At 51.2% G+C, this 22,789-nt stretch overlaps 1 protein-coding gene across 11 annotated transcripts in view; it reads left to right on the forward strand.

The window, feature by feature from the left end:
• Positions 1 to 22,789, forward strand: part of Slc38a10 (solute carrier family 38 member 10) — a 47,213-nt gene that overhangs the window by 20,102 nt on the left and 4,322 nt on the right. For 7 of the 11 annotated variants that reach the window (XM_029483444.2, XM_029483445.2, XM_085829363.1 and 4 more), the window contains exons 9-14: positions 2,230 to 2,341; positions 3,043 to 3,149; positions 14,545 to 14,701; positions 20,553 to 20,720; positions 21,016 to 21,486; positions 22,029 to 22,133. In XM_029483444.2, the coding sequence (XP_029339304.1) occupies positions 2,230 to 2,341; positions 3,043 to 3,149; positions 14,545 to 14,701; positions 20,553 to 20,720; positions 21,016 to 21,486; positions 22,029 to 22,133 (1,120 nt within the window). The remainder of the gene's footprint in view (positions 1 to 2,229; positions 2,342 to 3,042; positions 3,150 to 14,544; positions 14,702 to 20,552; positions 20,721 to 21,015; positions 21,487 to 22,028; positions 22,134 to 22,789) is intronic. The other 4 variants (XM_021175470.3, XM_085829366.1, XM_085829367.1 and 1 more) reach the window with 1 other exon arrangement.

The raw sequence follows: 22,789 nt of genomic DNA on the forward strand, positions 1-22,789 counted from the left end.
CCCTTTCCTGAGTCTGGCAAGTTAGCTCCTCTACCTGGGCTGTTTTCTGTGATGGCAGCTTTTGCTCCAATGCCCCATATCTTCTTAGACATGGTTTATCTGATCAGCCAGGACTCCTGGTGGCCAGAATTACAAGGTCACTCGAGCACTTTGGGTGAGACTAGTGCTGGTCCTAGTGTGTACAACCTCAGTAGAAACAACCAGCGTAGAGCTCCTATCTGCTAGAGTCATGCAGTGCTGGTGTTTGAGTCCTTCCCATGGACTTGGCTGCCAGTGACAGTAGAGGGGCCCAGTGCCACAGGCTGAGTGCCCTCACATGCTAGCTCCTAGTGTACCTCTTAGTTTTATGTACCTGGATGCTATGCAAAGTAGAATTTAGGACTTTGTCCCTTGAGGGGCAAAGGTGAGATCAACCCTGTGGCCATAGACTCACCCTACTGCACCCTGTCCTTGCTGTACAGCCTCACCTGTGGGTTCCCAAGGCCACTTCTCACTGCTTAATGTGAGCTTAGTGTGTGCATGTGTTTCAGGTTGGAACATCTTTAGTGCATTTTTGCATACTATACCCCTTCTTTTGCAAAGTTGTTTGGTTTTGTTGAAATAGGGTCTTGGCTGAGCGGTGGTGACACACACCTTGGATCCCACAGCACTTGGGAGGCAGAGGCAGGTGGATTTCTGAGTTCGAGGCCAGCCTAGTCTACAAAGTGAGTTCCAGGACAGCCAGGGCTACACAGAGAAACCCTGTCTCAAAAAAAAAACAAAAAAAGAAAAAAGAAAAAGAAAAAATAGGGTCTTACTATGCCTGGTCTAGGTGTCGCTATCCAGACTAAGGTGGCCTTGAACTCAAAGAGAATTACCTGTCTCTGTCTCCCAAGGGCTGGTATCCATCTCTTTTGTAAAATTAAACATTAATAATGGAACAAAAAGAATTATTAAGTAAGTTCACTGCCAGACAGTGGTAGTACATGTCTTTAATCCCACACTCGGAAGGCAGAGGCAGGTAGAATCTCTGTGAGTTTGAGGACAGCCAGACCCATCCAAGAAACCATATCTTGAAAAACAGTGCACCAGCTTCTCAGCCTTCTCCTTCACAAGCGTGTGGCTGTGTCCCTGTGTCTGTCTGTTGACAGGGCTACTTTCCCTTCCCTCTCCTCTGTTTTCAGTGGATCTACCCACGGAAACCTCCAACATCTCCTGTAGATGTTCTGTTGATGGCTTTTCTGCTTGTCCTTAGGAATATCTGACGCACAGGTTCCTGCTTCCTCCTTTAGAGAATTTCTTGGTCAACTCCCAGTGTGCTGTGCGTGGGATTCCTGGGTTATGTACAAACTGTCATCCTTATTCAGTGAACGATTCCAGCTGCAGCTACCTCAGTCTAGCTCGGGTTAATGTCTCTTATGAAAAGAAGTTACTTTGAAATTCTAGTTCTGGGAGGCTCCGTTATTCCTAGCCCAGTAGTGATCAGTATGTTAGTCAAGTCTTCCTGTGTGTCAGTTGATGTGAGGATCAACTTCTGTTGTCAGAGGGGAAACAGAGGCACACAGCTGGTGCTGCCAGAGGCAGGATCTGAACCAGGCTGTGTGGGACTCTTAGGCATGTAGACTCTGAGGCCAACACCTCTGTGGTGCCACACCTCAGAGTGTCCTGTGTGCAGGCATGGCAGGGTGTTGGGATATGCCACATCAAATCCTTGTCCACTTTCCTCCTTTCTGGACTTTGTTAAGTGTCCACCATGGATCTGTTGGGAATGGTGATAACAGCTTAGCGTGCGTGTACGTGTGTGTGTGTGCGCGTGCATGTGTGCATGTGGATCTTCAACACGATCTCTGAAGCTTCACCTTGACGAGAAGCTGACCCACCCACTCCACAGGGCTGGCCCTCGGGAGTCCACTGTCCAGTGTGTGTGTGTGTCTAAGACTCTGCTTTGTCTTTACTCTAAGAGCAGAAACAAACCCAAAAAAGAATGTAATACTAACATTTCAAAACAATGTTGTAAGATGTACAGCCCGTGTTGGGAGTAGAGCCTGGCATTCTGTCGGCTTCTATTAAAGCCGCTCAGCCAGATCTGATTATGCTAAATCTGATTATGCGGGGACAGTCACCTGCCGGGTGAGCTCCCTCCTGGCCTGTGCAGAGATAGGATTGCTTGGCAGAGCCCTGTGTGGTGTTATGTACGCCACTGGAAAGTGGTCATTTCAAAACTGCTTGTTTTTGTTTTCTTTCATGTAGCAAAAAGATGGAACCTTTGCTGCAGGAGGCTACATGCCCCCACTCCGGTTTAAAGTCCTCACCCTCTCAGTGGTGTTTGGAACCATGGTTGGTGGGGTCATGATCCCCAATGGTAGGTGGACATCCCTGCAGTGACTGGCCCTGCTGCCTCTCTTCTGCCCTTAGTTTTGCTCCATTCTCCTTGCTGCATGGGGGACCCAGGGCCCATATCCCTGGCCCATGCTTAGCATTCAGCTAAGATGACTCCCGGAGTCTCATGCCATTTTTTTTCTAGTATCCTACTATGCCTAGTATCCATTGTGCCTAGTGTCCATTGTGCCTAGTATCCAGGGTGCCTAGTATCCAGTGTGCCTAGTATCCAGTATGCCTAGAAACTCAAGGTCATACCTTTTCCCCGTAGGCTGGTTGTAACTTGGTGTCACCAAACACCAGAGCAATGGCTTCAGCCATTGTATCCTTTTCACAGATACCTTAGAGCAAGGCACAAGGGCACTTGCCAAGTGATGGCAGTGTGTATAGTAAGCCATGTGGAGCCAACTTCTGATTTTCTGTAGGAAACCCCCTGTGGTTGGCCAGTTAAACATCAGCTGTCAGCAGTTTCCCAGAATGCCCTGCTCTGACAAATCTTAGTGTATGAGGAAGAAGAGTAGGAAGAGGAAGAGGAGGAGAGAAAGATGGAGATGGTGGTAGAGCCCTCTGGATACAGCAGATGTCTATCCACTGGCACCCAGGCAGCCTTTGCAGTGACCCTATCACTCGTAGGCCCGGTGAACACGGGCTCCCAGTCACCCCTTGCTGTCTGTTCATTTGCAGTGGAAACCATCCTTGGCTTCACAGGAGCAACGATGGGGAGCCTCATCTGCTTCATCTGCCCGGCTCTGATCTATAAGAAAGCCCACAAGAATGCCCCCTCAGCCCAGGTGAGTGGGTCCCTCCCCCAGGCCATCTACACTGACCCTGGGTGAAGATGAGAGTTGCCCACCAGGTGGCCTGGCCCTTGGTCAGTCAGTCTAGTCAGGGAGAGGTAGCCGAAGAGTCTCCAGCCCGAGGCCTTCAGACAGGTTCTGTCAGCTCATTCAGTGGCATACGCAAAGAATACTTGGTCCAGGAGATGTGGGGAGTGGGCCACACAGGTAGCTTGGTCTCTGCGCCTCTCAGGGCTTTCCCAGAGAGGACACTGTCTCCTGATTTCCTAAGACATGACACTAAATCTGTTCATACTCTGACTCAGCTGTCCCCTCCAGGAGACACTCGTCCCGTCCCCGCAGCGAGCACCACTGCTGCATTAGTGGGTGTCCTAGGAGGACGATGTGTGTATGCAGGCGTGGGCGTGCTCCAGCTTTTTTGTTTGTTTTTTTTTTTGGTAATGTAGCTTTTCTGCTATCTTTGCTTAACATGCACGGCAGGTTGCTCCTCAACCACAGGTGCGGGCATCCAGTTTATTTTTAGCTGCATCCTAGGAGTTCACTGTATGGAAATTCCATAATCCTAGTCTCCCACTTAGGCATCTCCAGCTTTTGGCACAGGTGTTTCCCTGTACATGAGAACGTACCTGTAGAAAGTATTCTGGAAATGAGACTCCTGGTGAGTGTGGGGACCTCCCACCCTGTGCCTGGTGAGGTCATGACTCCAAGGTGTCTTTCACCATGTCTGCCCTTTCCTCGGCTTCCACACAGAGAGTGGGATCAATCATCTCAGGCACACAGCCACTTAGGTTCTTTGTCTAGGAAGGGCCTGTGGTTTTGCTTCCTTCTCTGGGAATTGTGTGTTTTCTTGTTCATGTGTAGTGGTAGATGTCTAAGATGATGTGGGCTTGGATACTGTGACTGAGGCTTGCAGTTTGAGTTCCCAGCACCTATGTGAAAGCTTTGTGGGTGTGGTGGCCAGCCAGTAATCACAGCACTTGAGAGACAGAGACTGTTCTGGGAGCAGTCTGGGTAGCTAGACTTGAATCAGAGAGCTCCAGGCTCAGCAAGAGACCCTGCCTCAGTAAAGTGAAGAAGATACCAGACAATGGCCTCGGGCCTCTACATACACACACACTGAAGAAAGGTGCAATGTATGTAGAAAGCAGTTCTTACATACAGCATCACTCATTTTGGCAGTGTGACCTGAACCAGAAACCCTCCAGGCCAAATTGATATCCTGGCACCCCCAAACTCCCTGTGAGCCCCTTTCATCCTTTGACTCTGCATCTCAAAAAAAGGTTACCATTGTCTGTTGTGGTGTTGCGAGCTAGCTTGGTGCAGTGGCACCTCATGGTGTCTGTCCACGTGGAGGTTTACAGTCACTGCATGAGGCCTTGCTGTTACTTGGGTGAACTCTACGGGTTGCTTGTTGGTTTGTTTGTTTCTGAGGCGGGGTTTCCCTGTGTAGCCCTGCTTGTTCTGAAACTCCCTCTGTATACCAAGGTGGCCTCGAACTCACAGAGATCCTCCTGCCTCTGCCTCCCAAATGCTGAGCTCAAAGGTGTCCAGTATCATTGCCCAGTGGTTTATAGAGTTTTTGGTTTGTTTGTTGTTTGTTTTGTAGGAGTTTTTAATGGAATATGTATTTTTTTCAAATATATATACTTTATACTTGTTTGGCTTTTTTTATTTTTTTTTTTAATTTCTTTCTTTTGTTTTTTAAGAGAGTTTCTCTGTGTAGTCCTGGCTATCCTGGAACTCACTCTGTAGACCATGCTTGTTTTGAACTCCGAGATCCACCTGCCTCTGCCTCCCAAGTGCTGGGATTAAAGGCGTGCCACCACTGCCTGCCACTCTTTTCTTTCTTAAGAACATCGGTTGGGGGACTTGTGGGAGTCATTCCTCTTCTACCATCTGGATTTCAGAATTGAACTCAAATTGCCAAGCTTTGCAGCACGCACCTTTATGTGTTGAGCCATCTCAGTGGCCACATTTACATTTTTTAAATTTATTATTCATAAGCTAATGGATGTTATGAGTGTGCCTAGTGTCCCTGAAGGCCAGAAGGTGTCAGATCCCCTGGAGCGGACCCAGGTGTCCTTAACCCACTGAGCTGCTGGGATGGCACTGTGTTTTGGAACCAGGAACTGACTTTGTAGCCCAGGTGCTGGGTTATATGTGTACGTTACTTTATGTGGCACTGGACATCTTTTGGTGACAGAAGTTCTGAGTTTTACTTTGGCCCAGTTTATTGGCTTTTCTTCCCTTAGTGCTTTTTGGTTCTATTTAAGAAAAGTAGAGATAACTGCCTGTCCCAAGTTCTAAAGATCTATTCTGGTGGCTTTTATCTTTCACCCCACTTGGGATCAACCTAAGTGACACAGGACTCATGTGGTGGTCCAGTTGATCCACACTGTCCCCTGCTGTGTCCTGTTGTCTATTTGAGGCTTTTGGTGGCGCCTCTGTTGACTGGTGTGCTGGTCCCTCCTGTGCCTGTTCTGCCTGCTTTATGTGCTGAGCCTTCGTGCTCTTCCTCCATGGTTGGTACAGGGACACAAACACTCTCTCCTTCTCAAGGTGCTCCTTGTCTGTGCTCCTCGCCGTCAGAGCTCCTCTGCATGCTTGACCTGCTCCAGAATAATTGCTGACGTTTTGTCATTGCTGACTAGATTGTAGAGGTGATAGCACCTCCAACTGACAGTATTTTCCTAATGTTTTTAAAGATTTATTTTATTTTGAATTATGTGTATATATGTAGGTTTGTATGTTTGAGTACAAGTGTGAGCAGAGGCCAGAGGCCTTGCCTCCCCTGGAAATGGAATAACAGGGTATTGTGAGCTGTCTGACATGGGTGCTGGGAATTGAACTCATGCCTCTGAGAGCAAGGCGTGTACTCCTAGCAACTGTGCCATCGCCCCAGCTCCGCACAGTATTTGATTCTTCCCACTGGTGCCTTCTCTTGCCTACAGCCTCGTAGACTTTTCATCACTGTGACAAACGCCTCTGAGGGAGACTTAGGAAAGATTGATTTGGGCTCACAGTTTCAGATTTTTGGTGTGGTCCTTGGTCCCATTTTTAGGTATGAGGTATGGTGATGTTGTTACAGTGATGGCAGTGTGTGCCAGGGCCTCTCACCTTTGGCATCCAAGGAGCAGAGAGAACAGGCGAGATGGAGAAACACCACCTCCATGGTGCCACAGTGTCAGTGAATTGCTTCATCCCCTTTGGGACCCCGTTCTCCCTCAGTGACCGGTTTCTCCAGTCGGAGACCAAACATGCAACACTGGAGCCTTTAGTGGGATGCTTCAAATCCAAGCCATAACAGTCTCCAGATATTTGGGGGTTTTCAGTAACTCTTTGAATGTATATTGGAGAGTTTCAGCTCCTTGTCGTTGGTTAAAGTGTGCTTCATGGTCTGATGTGTGGCATGTTCTGTGAATGCTTGGGCCTAAAGTCACAAACTGGGCTTTTTTGTACTTATTTTTAAAAAATCTTATCAGTTCTGAGAAAGGTACAGTAATTCCTAATTGTAGTTTCGTGTCCTTTGCTCTGGGCCTGCCTTTCAGTGTGAGGCTGTGCTGTTAGCCGATGCTTTGCCTTGCGAAGTGCTCACCCCCTGTATGTGGAGATCCTGTCCCTAACTGGTTTCACAGCCGCTTATGCTGCTCTGCTCAGGTTGGCTTTCCCACTCTTTGGCTTGGTTTGTTTTGTGTTTGGTGTGGCTGTGTGGCTATGATGATTAATATTGTTTGTCAACAGGATCTAGAGTCATGTAGGAGACAACCCTCTGGACGAGGCTGCCTGCCTGGGCTTGAGTGATATGGGAGGAGCCACTCTAAGGGCCAACCAGAGAGGAGTGAGTGGCAGAGCACCAGGGCTCATCTCTACTTGCTGACCACTCATGCAGTGTGACTAGCCACCCCACGCTCCCTCACTGCCCTACTGCCCCGCATCGCCGCCACCGCCGCCACTGTGCCTTTTCTGAGCTGAAGCTGCTTTTGTCTGGTGCTTTGTTACAGCAACAAGAAGAGCGATAAACAAACGTCTCTGTTCTTCTTCCTGCTAATACTCTGGTGTGCGAGGGTCATGTGTAAGGGGTGTGGCTCTCTGCCTGCTCCCTGCAGAGTCAAGTTCTTGACTTGGTACCCGCTGACTTAGGCTAGACTTTCCATTTGTCTTTTATTTTTTTAACACAGGGTTTTCCTGTGTAGCCCAGATCTAGAGGTAGACCAGGTTGGCCTTGAACACAGAGATTCACCTGCCTCTGCCTCCCAAGTGCTGAGATTAAAGGTGTGCGCTACCACTGCCTGGCTTTGATTTTGTTTTTATGAAACAGGATTTCACCGTGTAACCTTGACTGTCTTGTAACTCACTATGTAGACCAGGCAGCCTCTGCCTCCTGATTGCTGGGATTAAAGGCAGTTCCATCCACCCCAGGCCATTACTTATTAACATGGGGTTGGGGTTGGGGTGTGTGTGTGCCTGCGGTGTGTGTGTTTGTGTAAACTCAGATAGTCGTGTTTATACAGCAAGCATTTTGTGGACTGAGCTGCCTCGCAGCCCTCAGCATCATTATTGCTTCTGTTATGGACGGTTTCTCACGACCGCAGGCCTACACAGCTCTTTGACTTTACAGTGGTGTGAAGTTCACACACACTCAGTAGATGCTGTACATGGATATTCGACCTTCTCAAGTCAGTGCTGTGGAAGCTCTTGTGGCACTGGGTGGCAATGACAAGCTGTAACTCCCTTCTAGCCCACTCTCAGAAGTCAGTGACTCTCGACACTAGGGATGGCAGCTGGGGTGGTGATGGGCACGTCCTTAATTTCAGAGCTCAGGAGGCAGAGGCTACTAGATCTCTGAGTTCGAGGCCAGCCTGGTCTTCAGAGTAAATTCCAGGACAGCCAGGGTTACACAGAGAAACTCTGTCTTAGAAGAAAAAGAAAAGGCGAGAGATGGCATGTTGGTTAGTGCTAATCGTCAGCTTGACCATACCTCTGATCACCTGAGAGACAAGCCTCGAGGCACTAGATGGTGGGCTAGATTAGGTTAGCCTCTGTGCATGCTTGTGAGGGGTTATCTTCATTCCCAATCAAATGAGATACTCATTCTAGTCGTGAGCCAGGACCATCTCTGGTTGTGGTGTCATGGACCCTAGAAGTGAGCTGAGCAAGGGTCTCCCTTTCCTTCCTGCCCAGGATACAGCTGAGCAGCTGCCATCAGCTCTTGCTCCCATGCCTTTCTTGTTATGGGGAGCTGTACCCTGAAACTGTGAGCCAAAGTATACCCCTTCTCCCCTAGGTGCTGCTGTCAGGGTGTTCATCACAGCAACAGAGAGGAGACTGAGGCCCTGGTGCATTCGCCGTTGTTTCCAACTTTAGGTAGTTTCAAGTTACGTTGGGCTTATCAAGGTATAACCCCATTGTGAATCTAGGAGGCTGCCCTCAGTTCTGACTGATATTCCATTTTTGGTCCTTAGTGTTCTGTGGTTTAGTCCTGTCTCCTGGTATGCTTAGTGCTTTTCAGTCATGTTTAGGAAACGATGGAGGTTCTGAGCGGTGTGACCCCACCCCCATCCACGCCCCCGGTGTGCCCTGTGAGGTCATGGGCAGAGGCTGTAGCTAGCTGGGATAAACTTGGGTTCAGTGTGCCCTTGCTCCTCGGATCTCATGTTGCCAATTCTCACTGCCTTTCATCTTGGCATCATCACTCTCATCTTGGCAGCTGCTGTGCTCCCTCCGTGCTCTGCTCTCCCCTGGCTTGTACTTGAGGAGAGCGGCACACTCGGGCATCATGCTTGCGTGGGCTTTTGTTCTCTCCCTCAGGCTGTGGCCGCTGGAGCCTATGCTCCAATTCTCAGTGCCCAGCCTGGTGAGTCACTCTGGAGTCTAGACTGTGGCCTTTCCCTGAGTGCTTACCTTGCTCCCTGGAGTTGTTGCCCGTGTCGCCAGCCGGGTGACCTCAGTGTTCTCACCTAGTGCTGTAGGTATATGGGGAAAACGTGCGATACCAGCTTTCTACAGGACTTGATGTGGCAGTTTGGCAGTGAGGTTAACTCATTGCCTGTTGGGTGGCAGATGAGCTCACTAGTTTGTCAAATCCCACTGTTTAACCTCAGCTGTGTGTGTGTGTGTGGGGGGGGGTAGAATGGGAGGGAATCCTAGTTAGAGAGACTTTCTTGGGACTGGAGAGTTGGCCCAGCAGTTAAGAGAATCAGTGGCTTTTGAAGGAGACCCGCTTCTGCATGGTAGTTCATAACCATCTATAACCTCTGACCTCAGCGGGCATGAGGCAGGCATGTGGTGCACACTTGTGAAGGCAAAGCCCTCATACACATAAAATTTATAAATGTAAAATTTAAAGGAAGAAAGGTTTTCTTGGGCTGGGGATTTCTTTTTTTTTTTTTTTAAAGATTTATTTATTATATGTAAGTACACTGTAGCTGTCTTCAGACACTCCAGAAGAGGGCGCCAGATCTTGTTACGAATGGTTGTGAGCCACCATGTGGTTGCTGGGATTTGAACTCTGGACCTTCGGAAGAGCAGTCAGGTGCTCTTACCCACTGAGCCATCTCACCAGCCCTGGGCTGGGGATTTAACTCAGCGTGTAAAAGTATTTCCTTATCTTCCTGAGAACCTGAGTCGGGTTCTCAGCACCCACATGGTGGCTCACCAGAGTAAATGCCTGCTTGCTCACTTAGTTGGCCTACAGTCAACTGCTGGTCTCTCCCTCTGCTCTCTCACAACGCCATGGCACCTGCTGCATCTGCTTGTTTTTTATAGCCTGGCCTTTGAGACAGGGTCTTGTGTAGCCCAGGCTGGCCTCAAACCTTCCACATAGCCAAAGATGTCCTTGAGCTTCAGCTCGGTCTGCCTCTGTCTCTCAGATGTCATGTAGTGCTAGAGATCTGACCTAAGGCTTCATGTGTGGTACACCAGGTGTCTACCAATTGAGCCATGACCTGGTCTAACCTTTCCTTCCTGAGGCTCTTGAATGTTTGAACTCCTTTCTGACTGAGGTAGGAAGATACTGCAGTTCTGCCGTGAATCCTCCAGCCTCTGTGCTGCTCTACTCAACCAGGTGATCATTTGGGCTGACTGGGGCATGTGGTAGCTTCCATACTGTGAAAAATATTCTCTGGAAGTGTGGCCAGGTCTGCGAAGCAGGAACCAGGCCCTGTCCCAGCTGCTCCTGCAGAAGGAAGGGACAAGCTGAGCCAGCTCCTCCGGTCAATTGAACGTTTGGCTCAGTGCGGTGTTTGCTCTCTGCTTGGGGGCCTCACAAAGAGCCAGAAAAGGCTGGTGGGCAGCTAGTGCGAGGATGCGAGGGTGCGTGAAGGAAGGATGATGAGAAAGCATGACAGTGGCCCAGTGAACGGCAACAAAAACCTAGCTTCACCCAGCAGTTGCTTTCTGTCTCTAATCCTTAGTGAGGCTGGCTGGCCTTGTGGGTTGCTGTTTGAGGATCTCCTGCTATGAAACCAGCAGGGGGCACTGCAGTCCCAGGACGCTTGCAAGAGTAGTGGATTCTTCCAGGAATAAAGGCTCTGCTGGCCCCACTTTGGAATCAGCTGATCTTGGGCAAGTGTGAGTGGCACACACCTGCGCACATAGCAATGAGCTCTCAGCAGGTCAGTGCCTGTCTTGTAGTCTGCTAGAGTGAGGTGCCTGAGGCAGGGGGACCCGCTCACCCACATGGTACTTTGGTACTGTTGGTACCAGAATCAAGGTGCTCTACTGAGCCTGGCCTTGGGTATATGTTCCGTCTCTAGAATTCAAGTGTATGGACTGTTTTGTCCAGGACAGAAAGGTGTGTTCTCTGCCCAGTCCTAGGGCTCTACAGTGTTAGGAGTTAGGGCTCCTCGGGGAGCCACTGTGGAGCTCCTTGAGGGATGGGGGGAGATAGGATGTTTATGGACTGTGGCCCTGCTCAGACCCCTGTATTTTCCAAGCCTGAGCTGCACTGTAGGGGGTGGATTTGTGTCTTTTCCTGGCTGGCTCTGGACTACATTAAGATGGATCGATGCCAGAATTGCAGTCAGCAGGGTGCTCTGAAATCAGATGTCTGGCACACCGGATCCTGCTTATCGACCAAGATCCCTGCTTCAAAAGCAGCTCTTCCGCTGCAGGAAGCTGAGGCACAGCTCTGGGAGCCGGGCTGACTCTGAGGCTAGCTGGGTCTTCTCCCTGGGCCTGAGGCTGCCCTGGGCTGGCTCCCCCTCCCTGACTCTCTAGCCTGCCTTGCAGCTGACAGGACTGGAAAGGAACTCAGAACTCGGAACTCCAAAGGAGCTGTTAGCACTTCATCACACACACGGTGGCAGTCGGCATACCAACCCATAGCCCAGTACAGCTCAGGGACAGTTTGGGACCCTGGGCTTCCCACACTACCCAAGATGTAGATGTATGTTCCTGCTTGTTTGCACTCACTAAAGACGCTTCGTACCCGTGGTCAGTAGCACTTAGTATTCTTTGGGTATGGTCTGTTCTGGCTGTGGCAAAAATGTCGCCAAGAGCTTCAGTTAGGTGCCTGCCTGTTAATGGGTGCACTCACTGCGCAGGCCGCCACCATGGGCGAGCACATAGATGTCTTTAGCCTTGTTGTTTCCATGGCTCCCTCAAGCTGAGCAGATCTGGAGCTCTTGCCTGGGGTCTTCTGCTGCCTCAGAGGAGAGGGTGAGTGTGTGACAGTGGGCGAGGCTGGCCTGGGGCGGGGCCCTCGGAGCCAGCCGCTGACAAGCGTGCGTAGGGGTGAGTCCAAGCAGTAAGACGAGGCTTGCGACCATCAGCGGGGTGATCAGCTGGGTGTGTAGCGTGCTGGTGGCCAGTAGACATCCTTATAGCATGCAGAGCCTGTTGTCTTGGTCTGAAGAAAAGAGTTGATTGTGCATCCTGCTGGCCTCTGCTCTGTGGAGCAGGAGTCAGCATCTTTCAGAGTGGGGGGTTTAAGCACCCAAGGTAGGATGGACTGAGCCTGTTTCTGGGTCCCATGGATTGTAGTTGGAATACACTCCAGCCTTTCCTACGACTGTACAAGTCCCCGTCTAGTCCATCTTCATTTTCTACGTAACGTGTTTCTCGGTGTGCCTGTACGCTCGGAGCTGGCTTCACCACCTCTCCTCAAGAGGTGGAGGGCAGGTGGGGGCTGGGGACCTCCTGTCCACTCTACTCTGTCTTGAGAACTTTGTGAACTCAGTTTCTAAGTTGATCATAAGGGGGATTTTTCTTTCTGTTTTGTCTTTGAGACAGGGTCTCCCTACAGAGCCCTGGCTGTCCAGGTACTCGCTCTATAGACCAGGCTGGCCTCGAACTCAGGGATCCCCTGACTCACGTCCTGAGTGCTGAGATTATTGGCATGTGCCATCACACCTGGCCTATAATTGGAGTTTTTCAAGAAGCTTGTCTCCCAGTATCAGCAGAGTTAATGGGTTTTTGTTGTTCTTGTTGTTGTTTTATTTTCTGGGTGGTGGTGGTGGTGTTAAGCTCAGAAAGCTGAAGGTTGGAATAAATCATTCAAAGTCATGGCTGAAATGCTACCTTCCCTTGTCAGTCTCCATGGAGTTGATGACTGATAGTCCCCGTTGAAAATAACGGATATGAAATGACCAGCAAATGTCTCTACCTTGGGTCCAGGCCACTTAGGAGAGCCCTCTTGGCTGGGTGCACGGGGGACAGAACACCAGGCCCTGTCAGAGTCCCCGGGCTGCGTCCTCATCAGGAACTGGGATTCTATTATGGAGCAGCAGCCCTTTATCTTCTGGCCCACTCACTGCTCTCCAGGCCTGGCCTGCCCCACCAGTGGGTGGGAAATGCATTTAGGGAGAAACATTTTTTCTCATGGCTCCAGCAAAAAGGTCATTTCTGCTGTCAGCTGGAGAAATACTGAGTGCGCTGCGCTGTTAGAAGGTGGGGTGGGAGGCTGGCTCTGTTAGCCTGCCAGAGCCAGTGTCACACTGAGAAAGAAGGGCATTCGGGTCCAGACCATGATGTGAAGCCCTCTCTTGGCTCCTTCAGTGGCTGATTTAAACTTCCATCCAGATCCTCTGACCTTTGTATCGTGAGCCTGGTTTCTGTTCTTTACCAGGTCGGAGTTGGGGAACAGGAGCCTTGAAAACAGAGGGCTGGCCTAGGACAGGTCATGAGGGCACAGCTTGGGTCATCAGGGCCCAAAAGAATTTTCAGAGTCTACCTCCTGAGACAGCCTCAGCACCAATCAGCCATCATTGTGCTAGCTCGCACCGCACCCTTGCCTTGGGGAGCTGATGCCGCCCAGAGGCTGAGACCATACGTGTTTTGTTTTCCTGAGATGACTGTTGGTCGGCCAGTGAGCACTGAGCCCTGAATCTTTTCTTTATAGGAGCGATTAGTATGGTGAGTTTCAGGAAACAGCCTCCACAGAGCTAAGAAAAGAGTTTAGGGTATGGTGAGGGCAGGGGCCCTGAACCCCTGAGTACTGTAGAATGCAGGTTCCGACCGAAGGGGATACAGATAAGACAGTATCCCCACATAGACTTTGGCTCACTGGATAGCCATGGTTCCTGCCAGAAATGTCAGGGGCTCTGAGACATCAAGGCAGTGAGTATCCTCTGGCTAAGAGGCAACTTTGTCGGCTCCTCTTGCAGACTGTGCAACCAGGAGGGACTGCCCCTCAGCAAGCTTGAGGAAGCCGGACCAAGGCACAAATAGCAACACCTGTACTGGGAGCATCCCAGACACAGAGTGGAGAGGGGGCTTAGCAGGTGTCTGGCGGCATGGGGGCCTTTCCTCCTTTTCGAGGGGCCCTACAATAGGAGGGGTCTGTAGTACCACAGAATTTATTATCAATTGTAGGGCCCCTCGAAAAGGAGGGAAGGCCCCCATGAAAGCCAGCAGCACATTGACTGTAGCCCTGGTGGGTGCCCATGGCCACTCCTACCTCAGATGAGAGGTGAAGCCTGTATCCCTGGTTCTGCCGGCAGGGTATCAGACCTTGCCGGGTCGCATGTGTCCAGCTGTTATTTGGAATTGATGTGGGTAATGTGATGGTGGATACCCAGCCTGTGTGGCCCACAGCCCATGGACAGGCCTACATTTTGGGGTCCTTGGAGAGTATGCACCTAAAGAAAGATCTGCAAGAGCCACCACTCTACAGTGGGTAGTTGCTCAGAGTCTTGCTTCTCTTACCACAGTGGTTGAGAAACTTGACCTTAGCCTGGCCTTGTGGTGCACAACTCATCCCAGCCCTCGAGGCTGAGGCAGGAAATTTGTGAGTTTGAGGCTAGCCTGGGCTATGTAGCACCCTGTGTCAGAAAAGGAAAAAGAGAACCCTACTTGAGTACTTCCAGGAAGCCTCAGAGTCTCCGTCCATAGCTTCCAGCTGGATACAGGGATGATCGTCATTCCTCCTGTCTTGGGGTCTTTGGTCCAGGTGGTGCTCTGGGTCGGCCTGGGCATCCTCGTGGTCAGCACACTCACCACCCTCTCTGTGACCGAAGAAGCTCCTTTGGACTTGACGCAAGAAGCTCGCAGCGGCCGCCGAGGAGATGCTGAGGGCGCAATGAAGGTGGAGGCAGCCCGGCTATCAGGTACATACACAGGCCCCGACCCAAATCCTGAACTCTGGTGCTGTGAGAGTCCTCAGTACCAGCTCATGGTCATGGGTAGTAATTTCCAAGTAACCCGTTATTTCTGCTTCAAGGATTTCTGTCCCCTGTTAGTAGCCTTTGTCCTGTAAGTGATGGAGCTAAGTGGGAAGTTCTAGGCTTCAGCCCAACCAACCCCATTCCATGAAGCTATGCACTCTACATGGAGGCTGGCCAATGTACTGCCACCTCTGTACAGGTGACTCGGGGGATGGCACAGTGCCATCTTGGGCTCAGATCTTCATGTCTGGCCATTGTGAACACTAAAAGGTACATACATTTATGCGTATTGCCCACGTTTGTTTTAAGGATTTAAGTTTGAGCCAGTTTTCTTCTTGACAAAGTCAGCTAGTGTATCTCAGCTTAGTTCACTGTCTCTTGTTCTTTATTCTTGCCATTACTGGCCATACCGCCCCAGCAAGGGTCTTGGTGGTGCCCCATCTCCCCGATCTGTGCTCATGCCACAGGGATCCAGGCTATGTGTTTTAAGAGTCACTTTCTGTGCATGTCTGTTTATTCTGGTTGATTTACCCCAGGCCTTCCTAGGCATAGCTGCTAAGGGTAACACAGGGCCAGTATTCACCATCAGGCTGAGGCCCCAAGCCTGCCTGGCAGCTGTGAGTGCCAGCAAATATGGGTGCTTTAGCAGGTACTGTCTTGGATAACAGCAATCCTGGCTTCTCTCTCTGGCAGTGGTGGGTGTTACCCATTAGACTAAAAGTCAGTGAGGTTTAGGCTTAGGTAGCTGAAGATGCTCTCATCTGTCTTCCTGGATTGGCAAAGGCAGAGAAGAGTCCTCCTGTCCCAGCTCCCAGGAATCAAGAGGTCAAGAAGTCAAGGTCACTGGGGACCCCGGTGGATAGCTGGGGTTCCCAGAGACTGAAGACAAATGATGAGAAGCCGCAGAGGACCATGTGTAGTGTGGCTGTAGAGCTGGTAATCTGGACTGGGAAGAGGTTTGCTTGAGGAAGGAGGTGCACATTGCATGCCCTCCCTAGCAGATGGAAAAGTCTGATGCCACTGCCCGTGCTACCAGCAGAGAACAGGTGTTGACGTGGGAACAGCAACATGGAAAGGGAGAGATGCATGGTGGTGACGGAGGCATTCTGATAAACTAGGAGTTGAGCATGCTCCCTTGCTGTGGGTAGTGAGGACATCATGGCACTGGGTACTGTTGAGGTCACCCTAGCGAAACCTGGTGCAGTTGTGTCTCATTGGGCTGATAACTAGTTTCTCCTCAGTCCACACCCAGGCCCCTATGGCTGTCCTGTGCGTGGCTGTCCTGTGCAGCTTCTGGTCATAGCCAGCAGCTGTGTCCCATCTCTATAGAATGTACAGGCAGCCTGCTCACCTGTGCCCTCTGAGGCAACATCTGGTTTCCATTTCTTCATGAGGCTGTAACAACACACATGGCTCCTCTCAGAACCACATGCCGTCTGTTTTTAGCTAATTCTGTTTTCTAGTCACTCGGCCTCCTACTTAATTGAGGTCTTGCCTGGTTTGGGCAGGGCTGGGACTAAGAGCCTTCTCTGACTGCCTTGTCAGCTGCACCATCGGGTGCGAGAGCCTTGTTTATTGATCTCTTTGATGGTGTGGGGTCCCAGTCAGAATCTGCTTGTTCTAGTGAGAGCCCATCATGTGCTGTGACTGCACTGTATTCTCACATGGCACACGTGACTGTGCTGTGACTGCACTGCACTCTCACATGGTACACATGACTGCTGTGATTGCACTGTACTCTCACGTGGTACACGTGACTGTTCTGTGACTGCACTGCACTCTCACGTGGTACACGTGACTGTTCTGTGACTGCACTGCACTCTCACATGGTACACGTGACTGTGCTGTGACTGCACTGCACTCTCACATGGTACACATGACTGCTGTGATTGCACTGTACTCTCACGTGGTACACGTGACTGTTCTGTGACTGCACTGCACTCTCACGTGGTACACGTGACTGTTCTGTGACTGCACTGCACTCTCACATGGTACACGTGACTGTGCTGTGACTGCACTGCACTCTCACATGGTACACGTGACTGTTCTGTGACTGCACTGCACTCTCACGTGGTACACGTGACTGTGCTGTGACTGCACTGTACTCTCACGTGGTACACGTGACTGTTCTGTGACTGCACTGCACTCTCACGTGGTACACGTGACTGTTCTGTGACTGCACTGCACTCTCACGTGGTACACGTGACTGTGCTGTGACTGCACTGTACTCTCACATGGTACACGTGACTGTGCTGTGACTGCACTGCACTCTCACGTGGTACACGTGACTGTTCTGTGACTGCACTGCACTCTCACGTGGTACACGTGACTGTGCTGTGACTGCACTGTACTCTCACGTGATACATGTGACTATCGGGTGCAGCCGAGGCCCCATGCTTGGCCTCGTGGGCCTTTGGTGAGCCTGGCCGAGTCCCTGTGAATGCTCAAGAAGACAGTTATCCATTTAAAAAATCTAGTTAGGCTGTTTATCTCTGTGCCTGACGGTGCCCTAGATGGTCTTGGGGATGGTCTGGACTTTGTAGAGTTCCGGCTCCTCCTCGGAACACTTTGGTGCTGTTGCTTCCTTTCCTCCTCTTGCCCACCCACCTTGCGCACCCTGGGACAGGACAGCTCACGCCATTCCCCAGGCCTCCTGCTTCTGCAGCATGGGGGGTAGCACCGGTTAGTTAGTGGGAAGTAGAAGTTAGGGGGCTATGCCACCTGGCCATGGGGTGCCGTGGGTGCCAGGTACAGGTGACCTCGGGTCCCTGTCAGGCACATGGCTGTATCCCAGAGTCTTAGAATAGACCTTTCCTCTGCCTTCTTGTCATCGCTCTTCTCTGGGACCTTCCATGGTTTCTGCTGCTACCTGCCTTGGCCACTTGTGGAGGTTGCAGAGGCCCCAGAGCTTTAGATAGTGTCAAGATTCATCCAGGAGAGACCCTGCTGCTATATGTTCCTCCCTCCTTGGCTGACCTCTTGACAAGGGTCCTGTCACTTCTCCTCTATGCCTCATGAGGTTTTAAAAGCACTTTAAATCATGTGCTCCTTTGTCCTACTATTTTCACGTTCAGTTTTTCTGCCGAACTATCCGGGAGATGCAGTGGGCTCGTTTCACAGCCTTCCCTGGGGTGGTGATCCTCATGAGACCTGCTGGATTAGAAGGGTTCCCCTTGGGTAGCTGCTGACCTATGTCAGACCTCTGTGTGCTGTGGCTGAGGTGCTGCTCAAGGGGCAAGGTGCTAGCTTTCCCTTGCACCTGCTTCATGTGGAGGAGGAACCAAGAGTGAAGGGCTCAGAAGGCTTCCTTGCTGATGCTAACACTACAATGTCGGTCCTGGTCATTAGCTTAGCCCTCCAGCTTGCAGGAGCTTATTGTCTGAGCCATAATTGGACAGATGAGCTATGGAGCCATCCAGCTAAGCCCAAAAGATTGGGTTGTAAGTCAGACCTCAGCAGGTAACACTTTCCTCACTGAAGCCTGGAGAACAAAGCAGAAACTAGTTATTAGGATAGCTCCCTAGAACAGGGGCTGGCTTCCTCAGGAGCCTGGGTTGCTGAGCTCTTGAGAGGTGCGACGGTTCTTGCACTAGCAGGACCTCATCCAGAGGGAGAAGGCTTTTAGCATCTCTAGGTTGGATGCCAGCATGCAGGGGTGAGCATGAGCGCAGGAGGCCAGTGACCAGCAGACCTCCACTGGGATGTGGGGCCTGCTGTCCAGCTCCTCAGAGGCAGAAGCGGCCTCAAGCCTGATAGTCAGGCGGAGTGGTAGAGCTTGTCTCCGAGAGGGCCAGGGGAGGAGGGAGGGAAGAACGAAGGAGAACACTTACAGCCTGTAGCAAGCCCTGCTCCACAAGCAAGACCTCCTGAGGTGGGCCTTCTGGGAGGCAGGACTCCTGTCTGTCCCTTAGGGAAACACTGCAGCAGGTGAGCATGTGGCTTGTCACCTCATTGGTCCATCTGTGCATGGGAGGACAAAACATGGGTCTTTGCTGGCTCCAGTTACTGTCAGCAGGCCTGATGACTACAGGGGATGGCAGGTAGAGTGTGTGAGGAGTCTTACTCATTGAGCATTGCCATCCCTCCTCGGGGCCATACCAGGCCAAGCCTTCACTTCTTGGTTGTCAGTTGGCCAGTGAGGCAGGTGAACCTTACCACCACACTGTTTCCTGTTTTTACCCTGTGGTTGCCTTGAAATTGGAAACAAATGGGAGGGGCTGTGCAGGGTGAGAGCTGCCAGCTTTGGAAGTTTATGTTTGGTTGTGGCTGGGGTCATTGTCAACATGCATTCCTGATGAAAGGTCTGTTCTATCTTGGAGAGCCCATGTCCAGTGCTGGCCAGCAGCCATGAATTCCTGGAGCTCACTGTTGGTAGTAGGGCCTAGAAAACCCTCACAGGCTCACAGCTTCTGCCTGACAGGCTACTTCCTATCTTAGAATACAGACAGGCTTGGCAATCCTGAGAGGCCTCTCAGAAGAGCATTAGGGCAACCCCATACCTGTGTGGTCACTGAGCCAAATGCTTAGCTGCCATGCGGGCGGAGCCTGCCCCAGGGCTCCAGACAGTGAGCAGCAGGCCTCCGCCTCACCGGAACACGAGTGAGACACTGCTCAGAGTAGACTGGCCTTTGCTGTTGTTTTAAAAGGTTTTTCTTCTTAGCTGGGTGATGGTGGTGCACGCCTTTAATCCCAGCAGAGGCAGAGGCAGGTGGATCTTTGAGTTCCCGGACAGCCATGGCTACATTAAAAAAAAACAACAACAACAAAAAAAAAACCAAAAAACCAACCAAACAAACCTTAACTTTTTTTCTCGTATGTATGTGTTTGTATATCATGTGTATGCCTGCTGTCTGAAAGCTTAGAAGATGCATCAGACCAACGAGAAGTGGAGTTAGAGATGGTCTGAACCCCGGTGTGGGTACTAGGGACTGAATCAGGCCCTTTGCACAAGCAGTCAGTGCTCAGAACCACATGGCCGTCTTCACATTCTGTTTTCTAAGGTGGTTTTTCATCTGCATAGCTCTTCAGATCCTCTTATGATTCCCCAGCACTCGGAACATGGTTTTTTTTGTTTTGTTTTTTTGAGATAGGATTTCACGTAGCCCAGGCTAGCCTGAAACTAGCCCGGGGATGACCTAGAATCTGTAAGGTTCCCACATCCACCTCCAAAGCATATGATGATGCTATACCTAGTTTATGTTATGCTGGTACTGAGCCCTGGCCAGGGCCTGTGTGTGCTACCAGCCCAGCTAGGTCCCAAGCTCTCAAAAGCAGTCTTTTCAGTGAAGCTAGTTTTCTCCAGTTCTGGAGCCACAGTACTCTGCTGTGTTTCCTGATGGAACATGGACCCCTATGCATTTGTGGGCATGTGAAGGACAACTTTGGCAGCCTCTCCTTTCGTCTCACCTTGTGGTGTGAGTTTCCCCCACCAACAGCAAGAGGTTGACAGGCCCACCCAACCATATCCTTAAAAGTCCTTCAGCTTAGGCCTCAGGGCAAGCAGTTGGTCCCTGCTGGGAGACCCTAGGGACATTGCCTGGCTGTGTGCTCACGCTGCCACCTGGTGGTTGTGGACAAGTATTACACAGCATGTCATCTGACTACAGGTATAAATTGAATTACGACGTTTTTTATCATGAATGAAAAGGAAGGATTCTGTACCGTTTAGCTGATAATCATGATTAAACAGGAAGAAACCTCCATTCTGCCATTTGGCTTCGATATATGGTCCCGATCTTAGGAAGATGGCCCAGCCTGTACTGGTTTCTGGTGACTCACTATGCTGTGCTTGCAGTCCAGGATCCCGTTGTAGTTGTTGCTGAGGATAGCCAAGAGAAGCTAAAGCCAGCAGAGGACAAAGAGGTACTGGAGCAGGCCCAGATCAAGGGTCCAGTAGATGTGCCTGGCGGGGAAGCTCCCAAGGAGAAGCAGGAAGCTGCACAGCTGGATCGCCCCGGCCAAGGTGAGTGCTAAGTAAATGGCCCCAACCAGCTGCCTTGACAGAGAAAGGCGTAAGCAGCCCTATGAAGGGCTCGCATGTCTAACTTAGCCTAGACCTGTGCTCCACCTTCCCCTTGGTCAAGACAGCCGCCCTCTACTGTTCCTCTTGTGACATTACCATTCTGGAGTCCTGGCAGTCCTCAGATAGCTGTAGAGGACCTGAGGTTATGGTCATGTCACACTTGAGAGCCAGAGGACAGTTCTAATTCCTAGGAACTTCAGCCTCATCTCCTCTACCTGTCCTTATGCCCTTCCAGGTATTGCTGTCCCTATGGGTGAGGCCCATCGCCATGAGCCTCCCATCCCTCATGATAAAGTGGTGGTGGATGAAGGCCAGGACCAAGAAGGGCCAGAGGAGAAAAAGCCACCTCCCAGGCTCCCTGATGAAGGAGACCCTGCAGACAGGGGGCAGGGGGCACCACCTCTGCCTGAGTCAGAGAAGGAGAAGCAGGAACCTGAGAGAGGAGGGGAAGGAAAGAGACTCGGGCAAGTCCTGGCAGTAGGAGAAACTGAACGTCCTCAGAAGGTTCCAGAAGCAAATGGCCAGCCACCTGTGCAGCCCAGGAAGGAAGATTCCAGGCCAGGAAATAGGGATCCGCAGCCAGCTGCCCAGGCCAGGGACTCTGTGGAGCTGAAGGCTCTGGCAGCAGATGACGGCAGGGAGCCTGCACAGAAGGCTGGAGGCGCCCTGTGGAAGCCCGTGGAGAATGCTGCTGAGAGCGATGCTGGTGAGTGTCAGTCGCCTGGAGTTCATCATGGGGAGCTCCCTTGGTGGGTGCAGCAGAAATGGGCTAGTCCTTCTCAGTCCCCAGCCCTCCCATTCCACATGATTAGCATGTGAATGTCACGGCCCCTTCAGCAGCTGGTGGAGTGAAGAAGAGCCTGGGAGCTTGACAGCTTCCATAATATCTGTCACACAGTTGTTGCCAGACCACTAAATGTCAGGTGCCAGGCTGTTCTTGGGGTGCACACGGGGGACAGTGCAGGAACGCTTGACAGGTAACACACTGTTAAGTACCCGTCTAAGAGCTGGTTAGGACAGCGCTCGCATTTTAATTGGCTCAGGTAGTCACCATTGGCTCACAGCCATCAGCTGAGATTGTTAAATATTTCTTTATTACTTCCCTGGTAATCATCAGGTTGGATATAAACTGTGCTGGGCGGGTGGCGGTTGCTAGCTATAGAGTCATTTTAGGAAACATCTGCCAGCCCCTCACCCCACACCCAACTCTGACTTTCCAACAAAGCAGCTGAGTCTCCCTGTGTGCAGGTGGGAAGGCGGGCCTCCCTGTACAAAGGCCGGAGGCTGCAGAGCAGAGGGAGAAGAAGGAGGCTGAGCAACAGGGTGGAGACCAGGCAGGGAGCAAGCTGGAAGGTGAGGCTGGCCCTTTGGGAGGAGCCCCAGAATGAACTGGGGTGGGATGGGTGCTCCTGGGTCCTTCCTGCCTCCATGGTTTTTATGCTAAGGAAACACCTCCAGTGACCCCTCCCTATTTCCTACCTCTCTAGGATTGTTTTTAATCTCCCCTTTTGTGCCCCTAAAAGAGGTGTCACATCGTCACATGGCTTTTAACTACTATTTTGATTTCCTCTTTAAGCAGGTTAATATTTTCTCTACTCTTGCTTAAAGGCTGGGAGGGAGGCCTTGGTACACAGGTTTGAAGACTCATTTGAAGGCTGTGCCTGAGGTGTACCTGTGCGCAGGTCGGGCTGGGGTGGCGTTGGTGGTCAGCAGCATGCCCCGTGTCCCCCAGCACTTGAAGTTTGCCACGGCTGATGTGCCCTGAGTTCCTCTAAAGTTTCATGTCCGTTTTGGCTTTATGGTCTCCCTGTGGTGTTTCTTGTGCAGGGGCTGCAGTGCTAGCCCGCCCAGGAGCCCTCTAGTGACCACCTGCCTAGTTAGTTTTGGTGAACCCTCAGCTGAAGTCTGACCTGGGCCTGCCTAGGGTACTTGTGCCCAGCAGTGGGTTTGAAAAGACTGAGGCTTTGCTTCTCATTCAGCCCTGAAGGCCAGACCTGAGCAGCTGCTCA

The sequence above is a fragment of the Mus caroli genome, unplaced genomic scaffold, assembly GCF_978045245.1.
Source record: "Mus caroli unplaced genomic scaffold, Mus_caroli_1 scaffold_13, whole genome shotgun sequence".
NCBI lineage: Eukaryota > Metazoa > Chordata > Mammalia > Rodentia > Muridae > Mus > Mus caroli.